The 19,630-nt window shown below is 43.0% G+C and overlaps 1 protein-coding gene across 3 annotated transcripts in view; it reads left to right on the forward strand.

Annotated features, from left to right (window-relative positions):
- Positions 1-19,630, forward strand: part of ARHGAP39 (Rho GTPase activating protein 39) — a 725,782-nt gene that overhangs the window by 435,304 nt on the left and 270,848 nt on the right. For 2 of the 3 annotated variants that reach the window (XM_029592209.1, XM_029592212.1), the window contains one exon: positions 7,305-7,397. The exons of the other annotated variant lie outside the window; for it this stretch is intronic. In XM_029592209.1, coding sequence (XP_029448069.1) covers positions 7,305-7,397 — 93 coding nt within the window. The remainder of the gene's footprint in view (positions 1-7,304; positions 7,398-19,630) is intronic. 3 annotated transcript variants of the gene reach the window in all.

Here is a 19,630-nt window from a genome sequence, read left to right on the forward strand (position 1 = left end):
GAGAAACCACTACTCAACAAACCATATATGTTAGAAATATGTTTATCCACCTTATTAGCATGTCGACACATGCTTTCAAATGTGGACATTCCTTTTATCAAATCATTGGCAACCTGATTACTATTGCAAAAGTGCCGTATCTGTAAGTATTGAAACAAATCTGTGGGTGCCAGCTGATGGCGAGCACACAGCGTCTGGAATGGGATTAGCCCTCCAGGTGCCCACACATGAACAAATTGCGTGATCCCACTAGAAATCCAATGGGAAAAAGCCAAAGGGTGTCCAGCAGGCCTAAATGCCTTATGGTGGAATAAATGAGTGCTGTTGAAGAATTTTTGCATACCCACTAAATGTTTTCGCCAATACTCCCAGAGCGATAGAGTGACCTCTACCGTATCAGGTAGTTGCCCGCTCTGGGGCCATGTAGCCCGCCTCTGCCACAGAAGCGCAGTGATGGGCATATCCCCTATGATTGCCTGCTCCAACTGTACCCAGGGCTTGCTAGGGTTAACTTTATGCCATTCTATAGCTGCTTTGAGCTGAGCTGCACCCTGATATCGAGCTAAATTAGGCATCCCCAAACCGCCCTGCAACCGGGGCAAATATAGTCTGCTTCGCAATACGAGCTCTCCTTCCTTTCCACAAATATTTATTCAATCTGTTCTGCCATTTATCCAGAAGCTTAACTGGGACCACAATAGGCAAAGTTTGCAGTAAATACAATATCCGAGGAAGAATATTCATTTTAACCACCGCCAACCTCCCTAACCAAGATATATGGTAGCGGTCCCACTCTTCGAGATCCTTATAAAGTTTTGCCATTAAAGGCGGGTAGTTTAATTGGAACAAGCTATCACTCACCCCCAAATAAACCCCCAGATATTTCAATTTTTGCCGAGCCCATTTAAAAGGGAAACTCTGCTGTATCTGTTCCGCCATTCCCAGGGGTAAGGACACGTTGAGCAATTCAGATTTGTCCCAGTTAACGGTGAACCCCGAAACAGAACTGAATGTAGTGAGTTCAGTGGAGACTTCCCGCAGCGATGCTATAGGATCAGTAATGGTAAATAGTATGTCATCTGCGAATAATGAAAGCTTGGAGGAGAAGCCACCAACCTGTATCCCTGAAAGTAAGGGATTACTCCTGATTTTTTGGGCGAAGGGTTCCAAATAAAGCGCAAACAATAATGGGGAGAGGGGGCAACCCTGTCTCGTCCCCCTCCGCACAGCGAAAGATGAGGAGTACCCCCCATTAATTTTTAGACACGCTGTGGGTGCCTCATAGAGTTTGCGGATCCAGGTGATAAATCTATCCCCCAATTGATAACACTGCAGTGTCTGAAATAAGAAGGGCCAATGCACATAGTCAAAGGCTTTCTCAGCGTCGATGGCCAGGAGTGTCATGGGGATTTGCTGAGATCTCGCCCACCCCATAGCGCCCACAGCCTTCCGGACATTATCCGACGCCATGCGTCCCGGAATGAAACCCGACTGATCTTGATGGATTAAGTCAGGTAGAAAAGTGTTCAGCCTATGGGCCAGGATTTTTGCTAGTAACTTCATGTGCAAGTTTATTAAGGATATGGGGCGGTAGGACCCGCATAAAGTAGGGTCTCTCCCCGGCTTGGCCAGAAGTGTCACCCCCGCCAGATTCGCCTCTCTAGATAGAGAACCTTGGCCTTGCAAAGAGTTAAATAGCTTTACTAGCGTTGGGGCTATTGTGGCGGCAAATTTCTTGTAAAAAATGGCCGTGAAGCCGTCCAAGCCAGGGGACTTACCCAGCTTCAGAGCCCGTATAGCCCACATTACCTCCGCCGCCGTGATATCCCGGGTTAGATATTTTTGAGCATCCGGGGTATCTGGGGAAGCTGTACAGACGACAGATAGCGATCGATCTCTCCAGGGTCAATAGTAGGGTTATTAGCATATAGAGCTGAGTAAAATCGCAAAAACCTTTGTCGAATATCAGTATTAGAGGTAATTATGTTCCCCTGTTCATCCTTCAACTTGACTATATTAAACACAGATTGTTGGGCCTTTAATTTCCGTGCTAAATATCTGCCAGCCCGATTCCCACCCTCGTAAAAGGCCTGTTTGGCCCGCTCCAGACCAAACGCTACTTGGGCTGCCTCTAGTTCCACCAATTGCATGCGTAATTTGTCCATTTTTGCCAAAAGGCATTTATTGCCGGACGTAGAATGTAATAGTTCCAGCCTTTGTAACTGCCCTATAATTTCGGTCTTAGCTCTCTGTCTCTGACGTTTCATGTGGGCACCCCTGGCAATGAGCCTGCCCCTAATTACTGCTTTCAGGCAATCCCATAGCGTGGACGGAGCCATGTCCGGGGTCTCATTAAGCTGCAAATATTCCTGAATATTCGAGTTTAAAAGGTCGCAGTAGTCAGCATCCGCCAGCAAACTATCGTTAAGCTTCCAGAATCGGATGCCTTTATCCATAGCAGAAAAAACTATCTGTAAAGATACTGGGCTGTGATCCGACCAAGTGGTAACCCCTATCGTCGGAGCACTAACATAATTAGAGCAGCTCTTTGCGACCAGTAAATAGTCTATTCTAGAATATGTTTTATGAACCTTAGAAAAAAAGGTATAGCCCCTTCTATTGGGATGCCACACCCGCCATGTATCAATTAAACTTACCGGCGAAGAAAGCTATGAAAGCACTGCCGATCCTTCTTCTTAGTTTGTGTATTCCCATGGGAGTTATCCAATCTAGGATTAGAGGTCAAATTAAAGTCGCCCCCTATTAGCAAGTGTCCTTCCGCACATTGATCAATAAGCTTAGATAAGCGGTCAAGGTAAGCTCCTTGGGCACTGTTGGGAGCGTAGACGCTTAACAAGGAATATTTTACCCCTCCTATAGCAATAATTAGCATAAGATATCTACCCTCGGGGTCAGAATAGCAGGCCAATTCTTCATACATGAGATCTCTATGAATTAATATTCCGACCCCAAGATATTTGTGGGACAAAGGCCTGGCCGCCCAATATTGCCTGGTATAAATCTTATTTTGAAGTAAACGTTCGTACCTCTTTTTTAAATGTGTTTCTTGAACCATCCCAATCATGACCTTATGGTAGGCTAAGTCAGAAAATAAAGACTGCCTCTTAAGTGGCGAGTTCAACCCCTTGACGTTAAGGGACCAAATGGTCATATTCGCCATAATGTTTGATTAGAAAAGCCATTAGGATAGGCCCCTGCATCCCACTATGCATTGGATCCATGCTTCCCTCTGATCTGCAACTGTTGCTTAACCCTCGTACAGAAAAATAAAGCATAAATACCGTTACCCACCTCAGTCCCCTCCCCCCCTCCCGCTTTCCCAACCCCACCGCAGCATGTTCCTCTCTCGAGGACAATACTACGTGTATAATGGAGGAAACAGTCATTCCAACCTTTGCCTTCAACCCGACATCTTACAGAATAAAATATAAGCATCAAACTGAGCCTTAAGGCTCCCCTCTATAAAGCACAAAAAGAGCCAGCATCCGCTAGCCAAGTAAAGAAGTATTCAGTAACATATAAAACTTTGAAACCTAAAGATAGACACAGGCACCGCTCCATGCAGCTGTCCCATTTAAGCTGCTAGACAAACGCCCATAAAGTATGCTGCATCATTCTGTGCCAAGTCAACGCTCCATCTCTGAGAAAAGAAAATTAACTCCGAAGGAATTCCCCAGCTGGTAGAATATCATCCGTGGGGTTCGGTAGCCGTTTGGCGGCGCAGCCTTCGGTCTCCCCGAATCACCCTTTGCCATCGTGGCGGTTCGTCCTTACGTGCAAGAGACGGTGGAGGGCCTGCTAATCCGGCGCAATCTGAATAGCCCGCCTCTTTGAGAATTTGGGGAGGCTTCCGCTAGGGTCCGCACCCTATGCATCTCCCCTTTAATGGCGAAGCTGATCCCAAACGGGAACAGCCAGCGATAACGAACACTTTCCTTGCGGAGCAGGCTGGTTATAGGTTGAAAGTCCCTTCTTTTCTTAATTGTGGACGGGGCGAGATCAATAAAAACCATAATCTCGTGCCCTTCCCATTGCCACGAGGACTGCCTTCTCGCTATGCTAGCGATTCTTTCCTTGAGGCCAAAGTCAAAATAACAGGCTATAATGTCTTTAGGTACATTCGAGTTCCGTGGGCCCAGCACTCGGTGCGCCCGGAATAATTTAATCTCTGCATCTGAGATCGCGGCTTTGTCCGCCTCACCTGCAGTAAGCAGCATCACGCTTATCTGTGCGACTACTGCTGCACTGTCAGCGTAGTCAGGAAGCTCAGGAACACCACGAAAGCGTAGATTTTGGCGTCGGGACCTATTTTCAAGGTCTTCTACTTTATCTTGGAGGTGTTCCATCTCATTGTGTAAAGTGGTTAGTTGCTCCCGCGCGGTTTTCAGCCCATCACTGTTAGCTTCCGCTCGGGTCTCCACTTCAAAGATGCGCCGCCCATGTTCTGCGATATCCCCACGCAATTCTTCGATCGAGGTCTTTATATCCGCTGTATTGGTCGCTATATCTTTTTTCAGTTCTTCAAACCAGCCCCGCATTTCGGATTTGGTAGGTAGTTCAAGTGAGCCTGGCGGCGAATCCGCCCGGCTGTCCGCCGGAGTCGTAGCGGCCTCGTGCGCATCCGCCATGTTGGGTTCCTGAGGCTCTCCTTCCAGCGCCAATTTGTGATACGAATACTTCTTTAAATCGCAGGTTTTTCGTCTGGTCGTCATCTGCTACTGGTCCGAGAGCAGAAAAATGATAATTGACGCCTCGAATGTCCCGCTAGGAGGTTTGATGGACATAGATACTGTCAGGCATCGGAGGAGACTCGGGTTTAGGCTGCCATCAGTCTCGATGACGTCACTTCCTCCCAGGAGTTTCTATTGAATTTATATGTTATGTAGTTTATAACTGCAGTAAAATCAGCCAGATTACCAGGACTAAGTTTATGGTGAGATAATGTTGTAAAGATCTTAATTACTTAATTATTATAATTCTTCTTCTTCTTAGAATATGGGATTCTGAAAATTAAAGATTTGAACGAGTTAGTGACAGGAAAATTTCACTGTATCTGTGAACTCATAAGATTGGATTATACACGTGCAGTTTCTGTTCCTGATCAAAGAATAATAATAATATGTATTATGCAGAATAAACAAGATAGTTCTCATATTTACAATGTTCCTTTTCCCATCAGCTTACAGTTGGAAATCTGTTTTATCAGAAGGATAAGGGGCAGATAGAGGGATGACTCAGGATGTGCAGGTTCACAGTTTTGCGCTCTATTGTCACCCCTAGATGAATGAGAGTAATCTACAAGCTAAGCATGTACTAGCCCCATTTCAGCTATATAGACCCATGCATTGAGTCTTCAGCACATCATGCTTTGGATAAAATACTATTGACCTCATGGCATTGAGTCTGCATAGTTTGTGGGAATAGAGAGAGTGTGTATATTTGCATATTTTAATAATTGCTCATTATTGAGCATTAAGCTTCCTATATCCCTGAAGCTCATTTTCTCTTTACCTCTGGTTTTCAGTTAGTTTTGATCAAGGTAAGATATAGACCAGGGTCCCAGAATTGAGAAATCAGTGCTTAAGCCTAATGTTCAAAATGTTTGCTAAGAATGCAGGAGTAAAAGATTCTGTCGTAGCAGATTATTTTTTATTCTTCTTTTATTACATTTCATTATTTATTATGTCCATGTCATTTTTTGTGTATAAAGCCTTGTTTTCAAATCATCAGGTCAAGGTTGTATGTGATGAAACAGCAACAGACATTAAAATTTATGACTGCACTTTTCATCTGTCATAGTGCAAAGTTCTTGTGGCCATAATAGTGCTAAAGAAGACTGGAATTTTTGTAGATCAAGATACCTTTTATTGGAGCAGTAAAAAGAAAGACCACATAGGTCTTTTTATCACGTGTTATGTTTGATGAAGGGAAATCTCATATACAACCACATCTTTTTGTTGATCCAATAAAAGGCATCACAACCTAGAGAGATTTAATTTCATCTTTACTAATGGTACACACTGCACAATGATGAGGCACATTATTGAAGGAAAAATTACTATTATTGGTGTCCTGCTAAAGGTATCAGAAATATTCTGGGAATCCTAGGAGAAGAAAACCTGATAAAGGCTATCTTCCTTTTTCCTTTAATCTCAAACCATACTGGTAGTCATAGTCCTATTTTTTTATTGAACCAGGATTCTACTAGCGTACACTGAGATGGTTAGTAAAAACAAGACTGTACAAAGATGACCTAGTGAATACAGAATTATCTGGTCACCCTACGTGAGTTGCAAGCTGATGCTCTAGTACACTGGTTCAAAACCTAGTCACGACCAGGTTGATGTATACAAATATATCTTATGCATATTCATTAGTGATAGCCTGTTAACCTGGCCAGCTAGGGTGCTCACGATGATATTGTTGAGAACAACTGCTCTAGTGCATGGAGACTGAACTTTTTTCCTACCTCTAACAATGATCCTTCCAGAGCGGGTTGAACACCTTGGTAGAGAACACTGTTGGAGGAGGGAAGCTTGCCCTATTCCTGCCTTTATGGTATCAGTACTGTGAACAAATGAAAACTGTTTCCACACACATTAAATACCTCACCAATTTGTTTTAAGAGATAGTCACAGCATAAAAAATAAGCTTGATTCATTGCTTTTAAAGCATCTGTCAGCAACCTAACACACATTTTAGCTTATCCAAATGTTTTCATCAGAGGTGATAACCAAAAAGAACCCTGACATTCCCTTTAGTTCTGGGATGGCGAACTTCAGTCCTCGAGGGCTGCAAACAGGCCAGGTTTTCAGGATATCCATGGTGAGCACACATGAGAAAGATTTGCATCCAATGGAGGCAGTGCATGCAGATCTTTCTCATGCATATTCGTTGTCAATATCCTGAAAACCTGGCTTGTTTGCAGCCCTCGAGGACTGGAGTTCGCCATCCCTGTTTTAGTTCTATCACAGTTCCACACTGACCTGTAGGTTACATTTCCAGGTTATTGTTTTGCTGTTAAAAATCTTTATTTCAAAATCCATTCTTTTGAAAAGTTTGACAGTAAGTATTGGCAAATTTCTAAATATAATAAAGACCACTAAATTAGGCCTTGACTCATTTGTTGCTGAAAATGTCTATCTGCAGCCACAGTAATAACCCATTGATGTTTGCCCTTTGTATGGTTGCTATAATTCTGAGAATGGTTTGGAAACAAGGTTTGTGTGCTCCTATCATTTGGTTTTTGTTCAGTTGTGTTCATCATTTTGTTTGTTTCCCAGTGACTCAGCATATAAAAGAACTCCTGGAAAGGAACAATAAGAAGAAATCCAAATTGAGAAAGAAACCAAAGCCCTATATTGAAGAGCCTGATGGTAGGGTTAAAGTCAAGATTATTTTAGTGGCTTTCTGTCGCACTTCAGGCTTTCCCTCAACCTCTCAGACTTAGTTCTGCTCTCTCCCTTTTCACTCACAGAGCTGCATTAGGAAAGAGTAATACTGAAGGCAGGTTTTAATGGTAGCTGCAAGAAAACGAGTATGAATTGCAATAAGGAGATGTAGGCTTATTACAGATTTTTGCCATTGGCAATGCAAGTTTAGTTGTACAGTGTAAGACTTGTTTTGTCTAACAAATAGACTGCTGTTAGAATTCTAATGCAATTCTTTCAAATAAAAGAAATGAACTTTCAAAAGAATACTGATTTACAAGGTATGAAAATAGTACAATGCATCCATCCATCTATATTTGCTGATGTTTGTTGCCTTGAGTATTTGTACTGCCATATTCACAAATTGGGTGCCTGTCGACCTTCTTAACTTTGTACTGTGTTTACACTATCAGAATTAAGAAATAGACCAGGGGTAGGCAGCTCCGGTCCTAGAGTGCCACAAAAAGGTCTGGTTTTCAGGACATCCATAACAGATATGCATGAGATATATTTGCCTACAATGGAAGCAATGCATGCAAATATACCTCATGCATATTCATTGTGGATATCCTGAAAACCAGACATGATTGTGACACTTCAGGACTGACATTGCCTACCCCTGAAATAGGCTGATATTTAGAAGTGCTAAATCAGAAATTGCAAAATCACTCATGTTCTGAACCCATATGGCTGCCTAAAAGTGTGTGATATGGATGGACATAGATATTAAAACAACATATATTCTTCATTTTATGGCATTCTTGAACTTGGAAGAAGAAAACAATGCTTTGAAAATATATTTTACAAGGACAAAATCATAATTAGAGATACTCAGGCAATTGTGTAGGTTTGGAAATTACCCACATCTGCACTTTTCACTCCCTTTTCCGAGTGTCTATGTAGCTGCATAGTGGCACCTCCTTGTGTCTGTGCATACTTTTACTTGCTACCTGTTTGAATATATTTTTCTTCATGTTTTCAATTAAATGAGTTTTCAAAGTGATTCACCGTCCATAACGTAGTCTACTTTTTTTTGTTACAATTTTCTATTGGAAGAAAAAACTTGTCTAACATTATTCTTTTGTATCTTGATTATTGCTTTTATTTTATAAATCTTGCTTCCTCACCTTAAGGATCTTATATGCTTATCTCATGTCTGTTTGCAATCTAATTTTCGACCTACATACCTCAGCTAGAAGTTGCTCCATGCACCCACCACCCTTTTAGTGAAGAATTATTTTCTTGCTATATTCCTGTGCATATGCCACTCGCAGCCTCATGATGTGATCGGTTGTCTAATTCTTCCTTTTCACAAGAAATACTTGTCTCTTTTGAATTATTTATACCATAAGATGTTTTAATGTTCGTGTTATGTTTTCTCTCTCCTATTTCCAGGATTTAGATCCTTAAATTTTACCCTACAATGCTTATGGGGCTTGATTTTAGAAAGCATTTATATGCTTAAAATTAGGTTTTACAAATGCAAATGAACTTTACTCAAGTAAGTGGACTTTTGAAAATTGCTCAATATATGTCATGAAATTTTCCATATGATATTCATGTTTAAGTGCACTTTACATGAGCAAATGGCTTTTTAAAATTGCTATGATAGCATGTTACATTTACATTTGTAACTCCTTTTAAAACTACGTCCATGATGCAGACCTGTGCCATTATGGTAGCCCTTTATTAGTTCTGACCTGTTTATGTGCATGAAGTTGACATTCTCCCATTTATTTATCTTGAATGTGTTAATTTAGAGCCAATTTTTCTAACAGCCCACATAGAGCTGAATGTACATGCAAACTTCAGCCCTAATTCTCAAAGTGTTCTTATGCACATAAGTTCATGTTGAAAATTAATGTGACAGCACATACCTGAGCACAGCATAAGTACACATATTTATACCTTCTAGAGAGTAGGTGTAAATGTTCACATGGACATGCAAAGTGTTGCATATAGGGAAAAATAACCCTTGCTGTAGTTACACGATGTTAGGTTCCATATTAGGAGCTACCACCCAGGAAAAAGATCTAGGCATCATAGTGGATAATACTTTAAAATCGTCAGCTCAGTGTGCTGCAGCAGTCAAAAAAGCAAACAGAATGTTAGGAATTATTAGGAAGGGAATGGATAATAAAATGGAAAATGTCCTAATGCCTCTATATCACTCCATGGTGAGACCGCACCTTGAATACTGTGTACAATTCTGGTCGCCGCATCTCAAAAAAGATATAGTTGCGATGGAGAAGGTACAGAGAAGGGCAACCAAAATGATAAAGGGGATGGAACAGCTCCCCTATGAGGAAAGGCTGAAGAGGTTAGGGCTGTTCAGCTTGGAGAAGAGACAGCTGAGGGGGGATATGATAGAGGTGTTTAAAATCATGAGAGGTCTAGACGGGTAGATGTGAATCGGTTATTTACTCTTTTGAATAATAGAAAGACTAGGGGGCACGCCATGAAGTTAGCATGTGGCACATTTAAAACTAATCGGAGAAAGTTCTTTTTCACTCAACACACAAACTCTGGAATTTGTTGCGGGAGGACGTGGTTAGTGCAGTTAGTGTAGCTGAGTTCAAAAAAGGTTTGGATAAGTTCTTGCAGGAGAAGTCCATTAACTGCTATTAATCAAGTTTACTTAGCTAATAGCCACTGCTATTAATTGCATCAGTAGCATGGGATCTTCTTGGTGTTTGGGTACTTGCCACGTTCTTGTGACCTGGTTTGGCCTCTGTTGGAAACAGGATGCTGAGCTTGATGGACCCTTGGTCTGACCCAGCAAGGCAATTTCTTATGTTCTTATGACTTCACATGTTTTGCAAAGTCACCTCTGAAATGGATAGGTCAGAGTAAGGTGATGAATAGAACAGCACCCACATGTTACCCAACAAAAGGTTCTCCTCATTCAACCCAAGGCAAAGCTGTGTTTTAAGCCCTGGACCTATCCTAAAATGTCACAAGTAGCCATTGATAAATATAGAGATGTGAGAATTGGCAAGAGGGAATGGGGAATTGGACTCAAACAGCAACCAGTCTGGGAAACTGATAATTATAAAGGTGGCTTGTATGGCCAGTAGTTACAACCATAAGCTTGCTGGGCAGACTGGATGGACCATTAGGTCCTTTTCTGCCATCATTTCTATGTTTCTGTGTGAGGGTGCTGCTTGCGCCTTAGCCTGTACAGCTCAGGGCTAGTCATGTTCTGCTTTCTGTAGATTCATACAAAATATTTATTTATTTATTTATTTATTTATTTAAATTCTTTTAATATACCGATGCTCAAGACCAGGTCTTATCGTACCGGTTTACAATAGGCAGAGTAGTTGGTTCATTAAAATTGGTAGTAACTGTTACACTCCTTATCCTATCTGTGGCCACCATTAAAGCACCTAGGCTCCAGACTCCCAGGGAGGTAAGCTTACAGAATGTGAAAATTCCAAACAGAGTTGCCATCTTTCAGGTAGATTCTGGTTTGAGGCCCTTGCTTGTCCCCAGGGCTGGCATGACTTGTGGCCATTACAGCAGAGTAGATTTTCTATAGGATGCATCTCCTATGGTGTTTGAGCATTTTGTACTTTGTTCATACCCAGACCAAGGTAGGTGTCTTGATAGACTCTCAATCATCAACTCTGTGCATAGCATTAAGGCTAGAGAAGGGGATGCCAAGCCATTGCCTCATGAGCCCACAACCAGCCTCTATCCAAAGCTTGCCAATGTGCAAAATGTATTGGCCAACTACTCCCAGAGGTATCATGTGGTAGGTAGGCAGTATGGCTTGTTCATCACTGAAGGTTGGTGACAAACTGGCAACATCACAATAGGTGCTGGATAGGTAACCTAAGTGCTGGAGGTAGTCTATGAATGACTATGAACTGCCTATATTATCTGCTAATAAGTAGGTTGTGAATACAAATACAATTAGAAATTATAATAAAAATCATTCATTAAAATACCAATGCCAGAAATCTGAAAAGTAAGATTGGAAAGTTGAAAGTATGACATTATGCAAGGATATAGACATAATATGCATCTCAGAGACATGATGGAAGAAGGATTACCAATGGGGCACTGTCATAGCAAGATATAAATTATGTCAACGTGATAAGAGGGGTGGCACTATAAATAAAGGGATCTACTTAGTGTTTGTGTACTTGCCAGGTACTTGTAGCCTGGATTGGCCACTGTTGGAAACAGGATGCTGGGCTTGATGGACTCTTGGTCTGACCCAGTATGGCAATTTCTTATATTCTTATGAGTCAAGTAGATGTGAATCGGTTATTTACACTTTTGAATAATAGAAAGACTAGGGGGCAATCCATGAAGTTAGCAAGTAGCACATTTAAGACTAATTGGAGAAAATTCTTTTTCACTCAGTGCACAATAAAGCTCTGGAATTTGTTACCAGTATGGCAATTTCTTATGTTCTTAAGCAGAATAAAAATCATGCAGGAAACAAATAGCATTGTGGAAACCTTATGTATAAAAATGTAATGTGTGATGGATGTGTTTATGATAAGCGTATACTACCATTCACCTGGCCAATATAAAGAAACAGACTGTCTTTAAGATCATGAGAGGTCTTGAACAATGGATGAGGTGATCAAATTTGCAGATAATGTTGCGGTCCGCTCCGCGACCCTCGCGTCCCGGCCCTTACCTCAAAGTTCCAGCTGGGCCACTCGATGCCTGAACCAGCTCCGTGAGCGTCTCCGCGGGGGAGACGCCATTACCCTGGGCTCCTTAGGCGCACGCTGTCACAGTGCTGATATAGCCCATTTCCCGCCAGAGCGCGCTCCGCCCCCGCTCCTGATGTCAGACGCCCAGTCCTACTTAATCTCCCCACGGACCCCACTACGACACCTTGCAACCGGGTCCCTTTGTGGTGCCCAGTTGCCCTGAGCCCTGGTGTGTGACGTCCTCGCACACCGCTCCTGTCTGTCTGCCTGCTTGGTCTACTATGTGACTTGCTCGCACTTCTAACCTCTCAGTTCTTGCCTGCTTCAGCACCTGTCCAGGTTCCTGCCTGGTCCTGCTCTGCCTGCCTTCAGCTCGCTACAGTTCCTGCTTGGTCCTGCTCTGCTTGCCTTCAGCCTGCTACAGTTCCTGCCTGGTTTCTCTCTGCCTGTCTTCAGCTCGCTGCAGTTCCTGCCAGGCCTCCTTCATCCGCTCCAGTTCCAACCTATTCAAGATCCGGACCAGAGATCACCTAAGTCCCAGCGGCCAGGTTCCTACAGGCTCCTCCCGGGGGGACACCGGCTTCCAGGGTGAACCTCCTGAGTCCCAAGCGGCTGGGCTCCCAAGGGCTCCTCCCAGGGGAGCACCAGTCTCTGGGTGAAGCCTACTGTCTACACCAGCCTGGTCTGCCTACCGGCCTGCTGCCCCGAAACCATAGTCCAACTACCCCAGGTCTCCCGCAGGCCGGCCTAAGAGTCCACTGTCTAGCTAGTCCACAACAGATAATATAAGTTGTTAAAACAGCAGAGAAATGTGAGAAGGATCTTGCAAGACTAGAGAACTGAATGTTAGATGAAATATAATGGGGTAGATTTTAAAAGGTGCGCGCGGTTCTCGGTGTGGGCGCATATGGATGCGTGGATTTTATAATCTGCACGTGCATGTGTGGGCAGCACGGGGTGGGGGGGATTTTAGTAAATTACAAGCAAAATTGGGCCTTCCCCCGTTCCCTTTCCCAACCTAAACTCCCTCCCTCTTCCCCTCTCCTCTCCACCCCCTAAACCCATCCCAGAAATTTACAGTTTCTTGGTTTTACTACTTACTGCTCCCCTGGAGCAGTAGTAATTTGTGCGCACTGGCAGTTGGCCAGCATGCGCTTCCCCAGGACAGCGGCTAATGGCCACTTTCCTGGCCAGCTTCCTTCCCGCCCCTTTTTAAGGGCCCGACAATTGTACGTGTATTGGTACTTACACGTGTGGCCCGGCCATTTTGAAAATGCGTGCAGCACGCACAAGGCCCGGCCACACACGTAAGTGCCGATATTTGCACATGTCTCCCTTTTAAAATCCACCTGACGGTGGAAAAGTGCAGAATGATGCACATAGGAAAAATTAATTCCAACTACAGATACACAATGATGGGTTCTGTATTAGGAGTCACCACACAGGAAAAGAACCTTGGAGTCCTTGTGGACAGCACCTTGAAATTATTAGCTCAGTGTACTGTGGTGACCAAAGAAGCAGCAAATAGATTGTTAAAAATGACCTAGCTGAAGGGCATGCAGCTGTATATTTTTCCCTTCTCTGTCCTTAACAGAAGTGACTAAAGAGAAGGTGGTAATCCAGTCCTTGTTTTTTGTCTTACTCTTGGGGCTTTAATCCCTCCCACTCACCCCAGAGTCTACTTTTCTTAAATAGGTCATACAGAAAACCAGATGCCAACTCTGTCCACATATTAACCCATACAACACCATCACAGGACCCAGCAACATCGACTACAACATCCGGGGCTCATTCACCTGCTCTTCTTCCAATTTAATATATGCAATCACCTGCCAGCAATGTCTTTTCCTTATAGACATTGCTGGCAGGTGACAAGCAGGGCAGTCTATAAGGAAAAGAATAAATGGCCATAAATTTAACATTAGAAATGACAACATTCAGAAACCAGTAGGAGAACATTTCGACCTTCCAGGACATTCTGTTACGACCCTGCTGGTAGACCCCATCCTGCGAGCAGGCTCTCCACTCACCAGATGCCGGCCCGACGCTGCAGGATCCTCCTTTGCGGCCTAGGCCACTCCCGGACCATGCTGCCACTGCTGACTCCGCCTTCACTGTGAAGAAGATACTGCCGGGCTTCCCTTTGCGGCAGGTAGCCACCGCTGCCGCTACCTCCACCTAAGTGGCCTGTGTGCTACGCCAGGACCTCCTTCGTGGCATGGAGTCGCCGTTGTCCTCTCCATGGCCCGGCTGTAGCCGCCGATTTCTCCATCCTCTGAACTCTCCTTAGGCACTATTTAAAGGGCCAGCGGCGAGAAAAGCCCCGCGGCCCCAACCGATGACGTCATCAGTCTTCTCCTGATCCAGCCCTATAAAAGGACTCTGTTTCATTCCCTCAGTGTCTTCAGATTCAGTCTTCACAGTGGTCTGTAGTCTTTTTTCTGGTCCAGGTCCTCCGTGGTCTTCCTGTGTCTTGATGGCTCTTCGTTCCATGTTCTTTATGTTCCTGGTCTCCTTTGTCCTGATGTTCCTGGTCTCATTTCTCGTTGGAGCTCCTTCACTGCTTGTTCCTTGTTCCTGATGTCCCAGATGCCCTGATGTCCAGTGGTCCTGATGTTCCGTGTCCAGATGTCCTGATGTTCCGATGTCCTGATGTTCCAGATGTCCCAGCGTCCAGTGTCCCTGATGTCCGATGTCCCTGTCCTGATTCCGTCATCCTCATCTCCAGCTATTCGCCCAGCTTCCAGGTTCCTTTGTTCTTCTTTCCTGGCATGCCACTGTTGTGGTCCGTGACCAGCCCATGGGGGGCAGTGTAGGGCGCCTCGTGGCACAAGGCCTACCTCCTTGTCTGCAGTGCAAGCCTCTGGAAGGCTTCTGTTTTTAATGCCGAGAATCCTGAGTCTCGAATCATGTCCTGGTCTTTGGAGTTCCTTGTGCCTGCTTCCATCCATGCCCAAGACTCTACCAGAACCTGCTCCGCTTCAGTGTGGTCCGCGACCAGCCACAGGCGGCTGTGTAGGGCGCGCCTCGGTGCAGACCTCTCCTGAATCTTCGTCATGTCCTGGCTTCAAGTTCCACTGCTTCCTCTGGAATCTGCTTCGCTTCCGGCGTGGTCCGCGACCAGCCATGGGCGGCTGTGTAGGGCTTGCTGCGTTGCAGCACTCACCCAGTACTTTCTCCTGAATCCTTGCCTGAGACCTCCAAGTATCCTGAAACCTTGTCTGAGTCTTCTGTGTAACCTGAAACCTTGTCCGTGTCTCTGAGTAACCTGAAACCTTGTCTGAGTCTTCTGAGTAACCTGAAACCTTGTCCGTGTCTCCGAGTATCCTGAAACCTTGTCTGAGTCTTCTGAGTAACCTGAAACCTTGTCCATGTCTCATTGGGGCGTATAGGTCCAGTGGAGCGCTGAGCCTGCCTTGTTCCAATTGCAGACTTTCCTTGCCTCATCGTCAGTCCAGCCTTGTTCCTGCTCCGCCTGTGCCTGTACTCACTCACCTCTCACAATGTGACTTGGGGCTCCTCTCTGAGCCATGTCCTGATGCAAGGGCTCACAATCTCCCTTGAGAAAGCGACTGCGCCTCCGTGCCTGCAAACCATTCTCTATATGACCTTAAGGTGGCCATGCTCCTACAAAGAAACTTCAAAGGAGCACGCCATTGTGAAACTGCTGAATTGGAACTCATTAAAAAACTTAACACCATCATCCTATGTCTGAACAGAGACAGTGGCATCATGATTCACTACAACTATCTGTGATTTTGTCTTTTCACAATTACCTCAGTTGTCAGTAGGCTATATTATAATGCTATTAACATTCTCTCCACACCAAGTTCTGCTAAATCCAATGCCTTCTCTCTGTTTTGTATATATTTTACCCATCTCTTGAATATCACTTCATGCATCTGACGAAGTGGACACTGTCCTTGAAAGCTCATGCTTTAATAAATTGGTTAGTCTATAAAGTGCCACTTGACTCCTGTCATTTTTGTTATACCAGACTAATACGGCTATCCCTTTGAAAATGTGTCTCTACTTCTTGTAGATTCTGCAGAAGAGATACTCTAATTCACATCTGACAGATTAAAATCTCCAGCAAGCAACACTTCTCCCTTCTTTCCCACCTTTTGAATGTCTTTGACTAGCTCTCTGTCTAGTTCTTTTCTTGAATTAGAGGTCTTAGACCACACCAGTAAAAATGGAGCACCATCTTCTATGTTTTAGGATGGTCCATAATGCTTCTTCTCTCTGTGTCCCTCTCTATCCCATGTCCAGAAGCCCAGTCTCCTAGTTCCCAGGTCCTTCTGCAGTTCCTCATAGTCCACTGCTATTTAAACAACTTTGAATAATTTTGTTTCATCTGCAAATTTGCAAATTCACTCATTGTTCCCTTTTCCAAATCATTTAAGTTTACAGTGCATTAAACAGCAGAGATTCAAGAATAGACTCCTATGGTATTCTGCTAATGACCTTTCTTCATTTGGAAAACTGACCATTTAGTCCTATTCTATGTTTCCTGTCTTTTAACCAGTTATTAGTCTATAATTGAACACTGCCTCCTATCCCATGACTTTGTAATTTCCTAAGGAATCTCTCATGGGAGACTTTGTCAAATATCTTCTGAAAATCCAAATATACTATATCAACTGGCTCACCTGTATCTACATGTTTATTTACACCTGGAGCTTCTTCTCAAATTCTTTCTTGGCCTTTCTTACTGCTATTTTAAATCAAACTTGCCAGTTCTTTTGTTCTTGCCTATTTTCTTCATGTCCAGAAAACATTTTAACTAGATTTTCAAGATGGCATTTTTAAACAATGTCCATGCCTCATGCAAACTTTTAAATTTTGCAACCGTTCCTGTTAGTTTTTTACTAACTGTTTTTCTGCGGGTATTCGGAAAGCACCTTCAGACAGCTTTATGATCTAAAAGGCAAATTTATTGATAGCAATACAAAGACAATACAGTTAAGAGGAACAAGGAAAGAGGAAGTCGTTGTTTCTCTGGAGACGCAGGTCAGTGGCAATTGGCATTCAGCTTGCTTCTCAAATGCGGAGCCCTCGGGCTGGAGTTTATAAACTTTTTGCATTGTCCAATAGAAATACATTGATGCACATCCTGGGTGTATTATCTTCTTCTAATATCCAATTATGATCGTTACTTTATAGTCCAATCAGGTATCGTCTCTGGGGTGTTGGCTTCTTCCGGTACTAAGCTTGCCAAAGCACATGGTTGCGAAATATGTTGCCAGCAAAGTCAGGAAATACAGATTAGGCCTAAGGCCTATATACATTCCCCCCTTGAATCGTTGGGAAACGATTCACCAATGAAAGGCTGAGATTGTATTTCCTGGATTGGGATGGTCATAGCATCAATTTAGTATGACCCACCTTTTGGACTGTTAAAAATGGCTTCCATATTCTTTATGGTGTTGAATCATTCTTTTTATACAACTCACATTCACAATCACAATCGTGCACGCATTCTCATTGTGTACTTTGCTTTAATGACATTCAGTCTCACATTCATTCTTCATTCAGATATTGTTCTGGCCTTCTTCCAGTTGATCCAAGACTCTGTAGTGTGGTCCTATTAGCAGCATACCAGTGACCTATATTTCCAATTATTCCTCTCAATGATTGATTATTGATTGTCAATGAATGGTTAGAATGGTTGAAGCAATAATCCATCATTCTACTCAGGGTTAATGCCACTGTCTTAGGTTGCCCACGGTACGCAATCCTAATGATTGGCTACCTGGTGCTTACCCGTCATCGTTAAGCATAACAGCCTGAGGAGGTAACATTGCTGCTGGTAATTGCTGTCGTATTCACCGATGATGTCTTAGGCCATTAAAATAACAAACTTCATTCAGTCTCACAATTAAACATCGCAAACTTACGTAGAAATGTAAGCCACTTTAAACTGTGTTTCCCGTCAATTAAACCAAATTCTATGGAAATACAACCTTATCCTTTAGAAAATCTCACTCATTAGCTTCAGAAGGAGATTCAATCATGCTCATCATCAGATGTTGACGAACTGCAGCAACTTGAGAGTGTACCTCAGATGAAGAATTAACCATAATATTGAGTCCTGGCACTTTCGGCATAGCAGAAGCAAGAGTGCTTCCAAAACGGCGGAAACAAAGGCAAATGCATTATGTCTTAGCCTACCATGCATTTGAACGCTATGAGAATATAAACAAATGCTTCAAATCTAAATTAGGAATAGGATGTCGAAGGAGACATCCATATGGATGAGGGATAAGAGATCCCTGTAACCAATGGGATGGTATCTGCAAACTCTACTAAATGTGATGTTTAAGAATAGGGAAATCAAATGAATGTCATAATTCTGTCTTTAACTTGTAACCAAGAATAACTATATAAACATAGAATTACTAGCTATGCATGTTCTCCACAATTTGGGCATAGCTGGTCTGTGCAGCCTATTCACATGAGCTGCCCAAGAACGGTGTGAAGGCTGAACTGACAAACTATGCTGCAGCACACTGCGCCGGTCTGTCACTGGCTCGCAGATGTCCAAACAAGTCTGGACTAAAAAGGCAGGTTATAATAACTGGAGATGAACATAACGTGGAAAGCAATATTGAAATCATAGATGGTAAGTCAAACTAGTTATCTATGGGACCTAGGGATGAATGATCATCTTAATTAATCATATAATGGATATGAGAGAACTGGGAATAGCAGCAAAACGTTAGTGTTTTTTTAGGGTAATGTAATGTGTAGCGCGTAGGTGTATGTAGATGTATGTAGATATCCAAATCATGGCATTTGCAGAATGGCATATGGGCTTGGAGTATATGGCAATCAATTATTACTGGCATTCGACAAAGCATAGTGTGGTGTAATGCATAACAGTTAGTCTTTGTGTAAAGAGATGACAATAATTGGGAATGGATCTAATCTGATCAGGGCAAAAAGATTCATACAATCATGAGAACTGCATTAATGTAGAGTACAACAACATGAAGGCAAAATATAATCAAGCAAGAGTAGTAAAGTTCAATGATGAGTGGAGGATGAATTCTGTGTTAAGGCTGAGACTTCCGTAGAAGGGATGGGAAGAATGGAGTAAGTCCCATAAATGTCGTTTTCAAGCTTTCAGTAAGGTGTAACAACTTTTCATTCATCACGGCCTAATGGGGATATGTGCTTCTTTAATGGTTTCAGATACCTAATATGGTAAAGTAGCATAAAATCAAATTAAGCATTTAAAGGAAAGTCATCTGCGGTAAGCTAAACCACAAATAACGAATATTTCAGACATTACATTAAACATAAGTCACACTAGACTGACACACACTCATCCATCCATCAAATATACTTTTATTATCTTAACATTAGACAGACAACAGATAACATATAATATGAGCTCAAAATTCGTATCAAAAATGTATCAAAAGATTACTGACAAATTCCAGGAGAAGGGACCACATAACTCCAATCCTAAAAGATCTCCACTGGTTGCCAATTCAC

The sequence above is a fragment of the Rhinatrema bivittatum genome, chromosome 2 (genome assembly GCF_901001135.1).
Source record: "Rhinatrema bivittatum chromosome 2, aRhiBiv1.1, whole genome shotgun sequence".
Classification (NCBI taxonomy): domain Eukaryota; kingdom Metazoa; phylum Chordata; class Amphibia; order Gymnophiona; family Rhinatrematidae; genus Rhinatrema; species Rhinatrema bivittatum.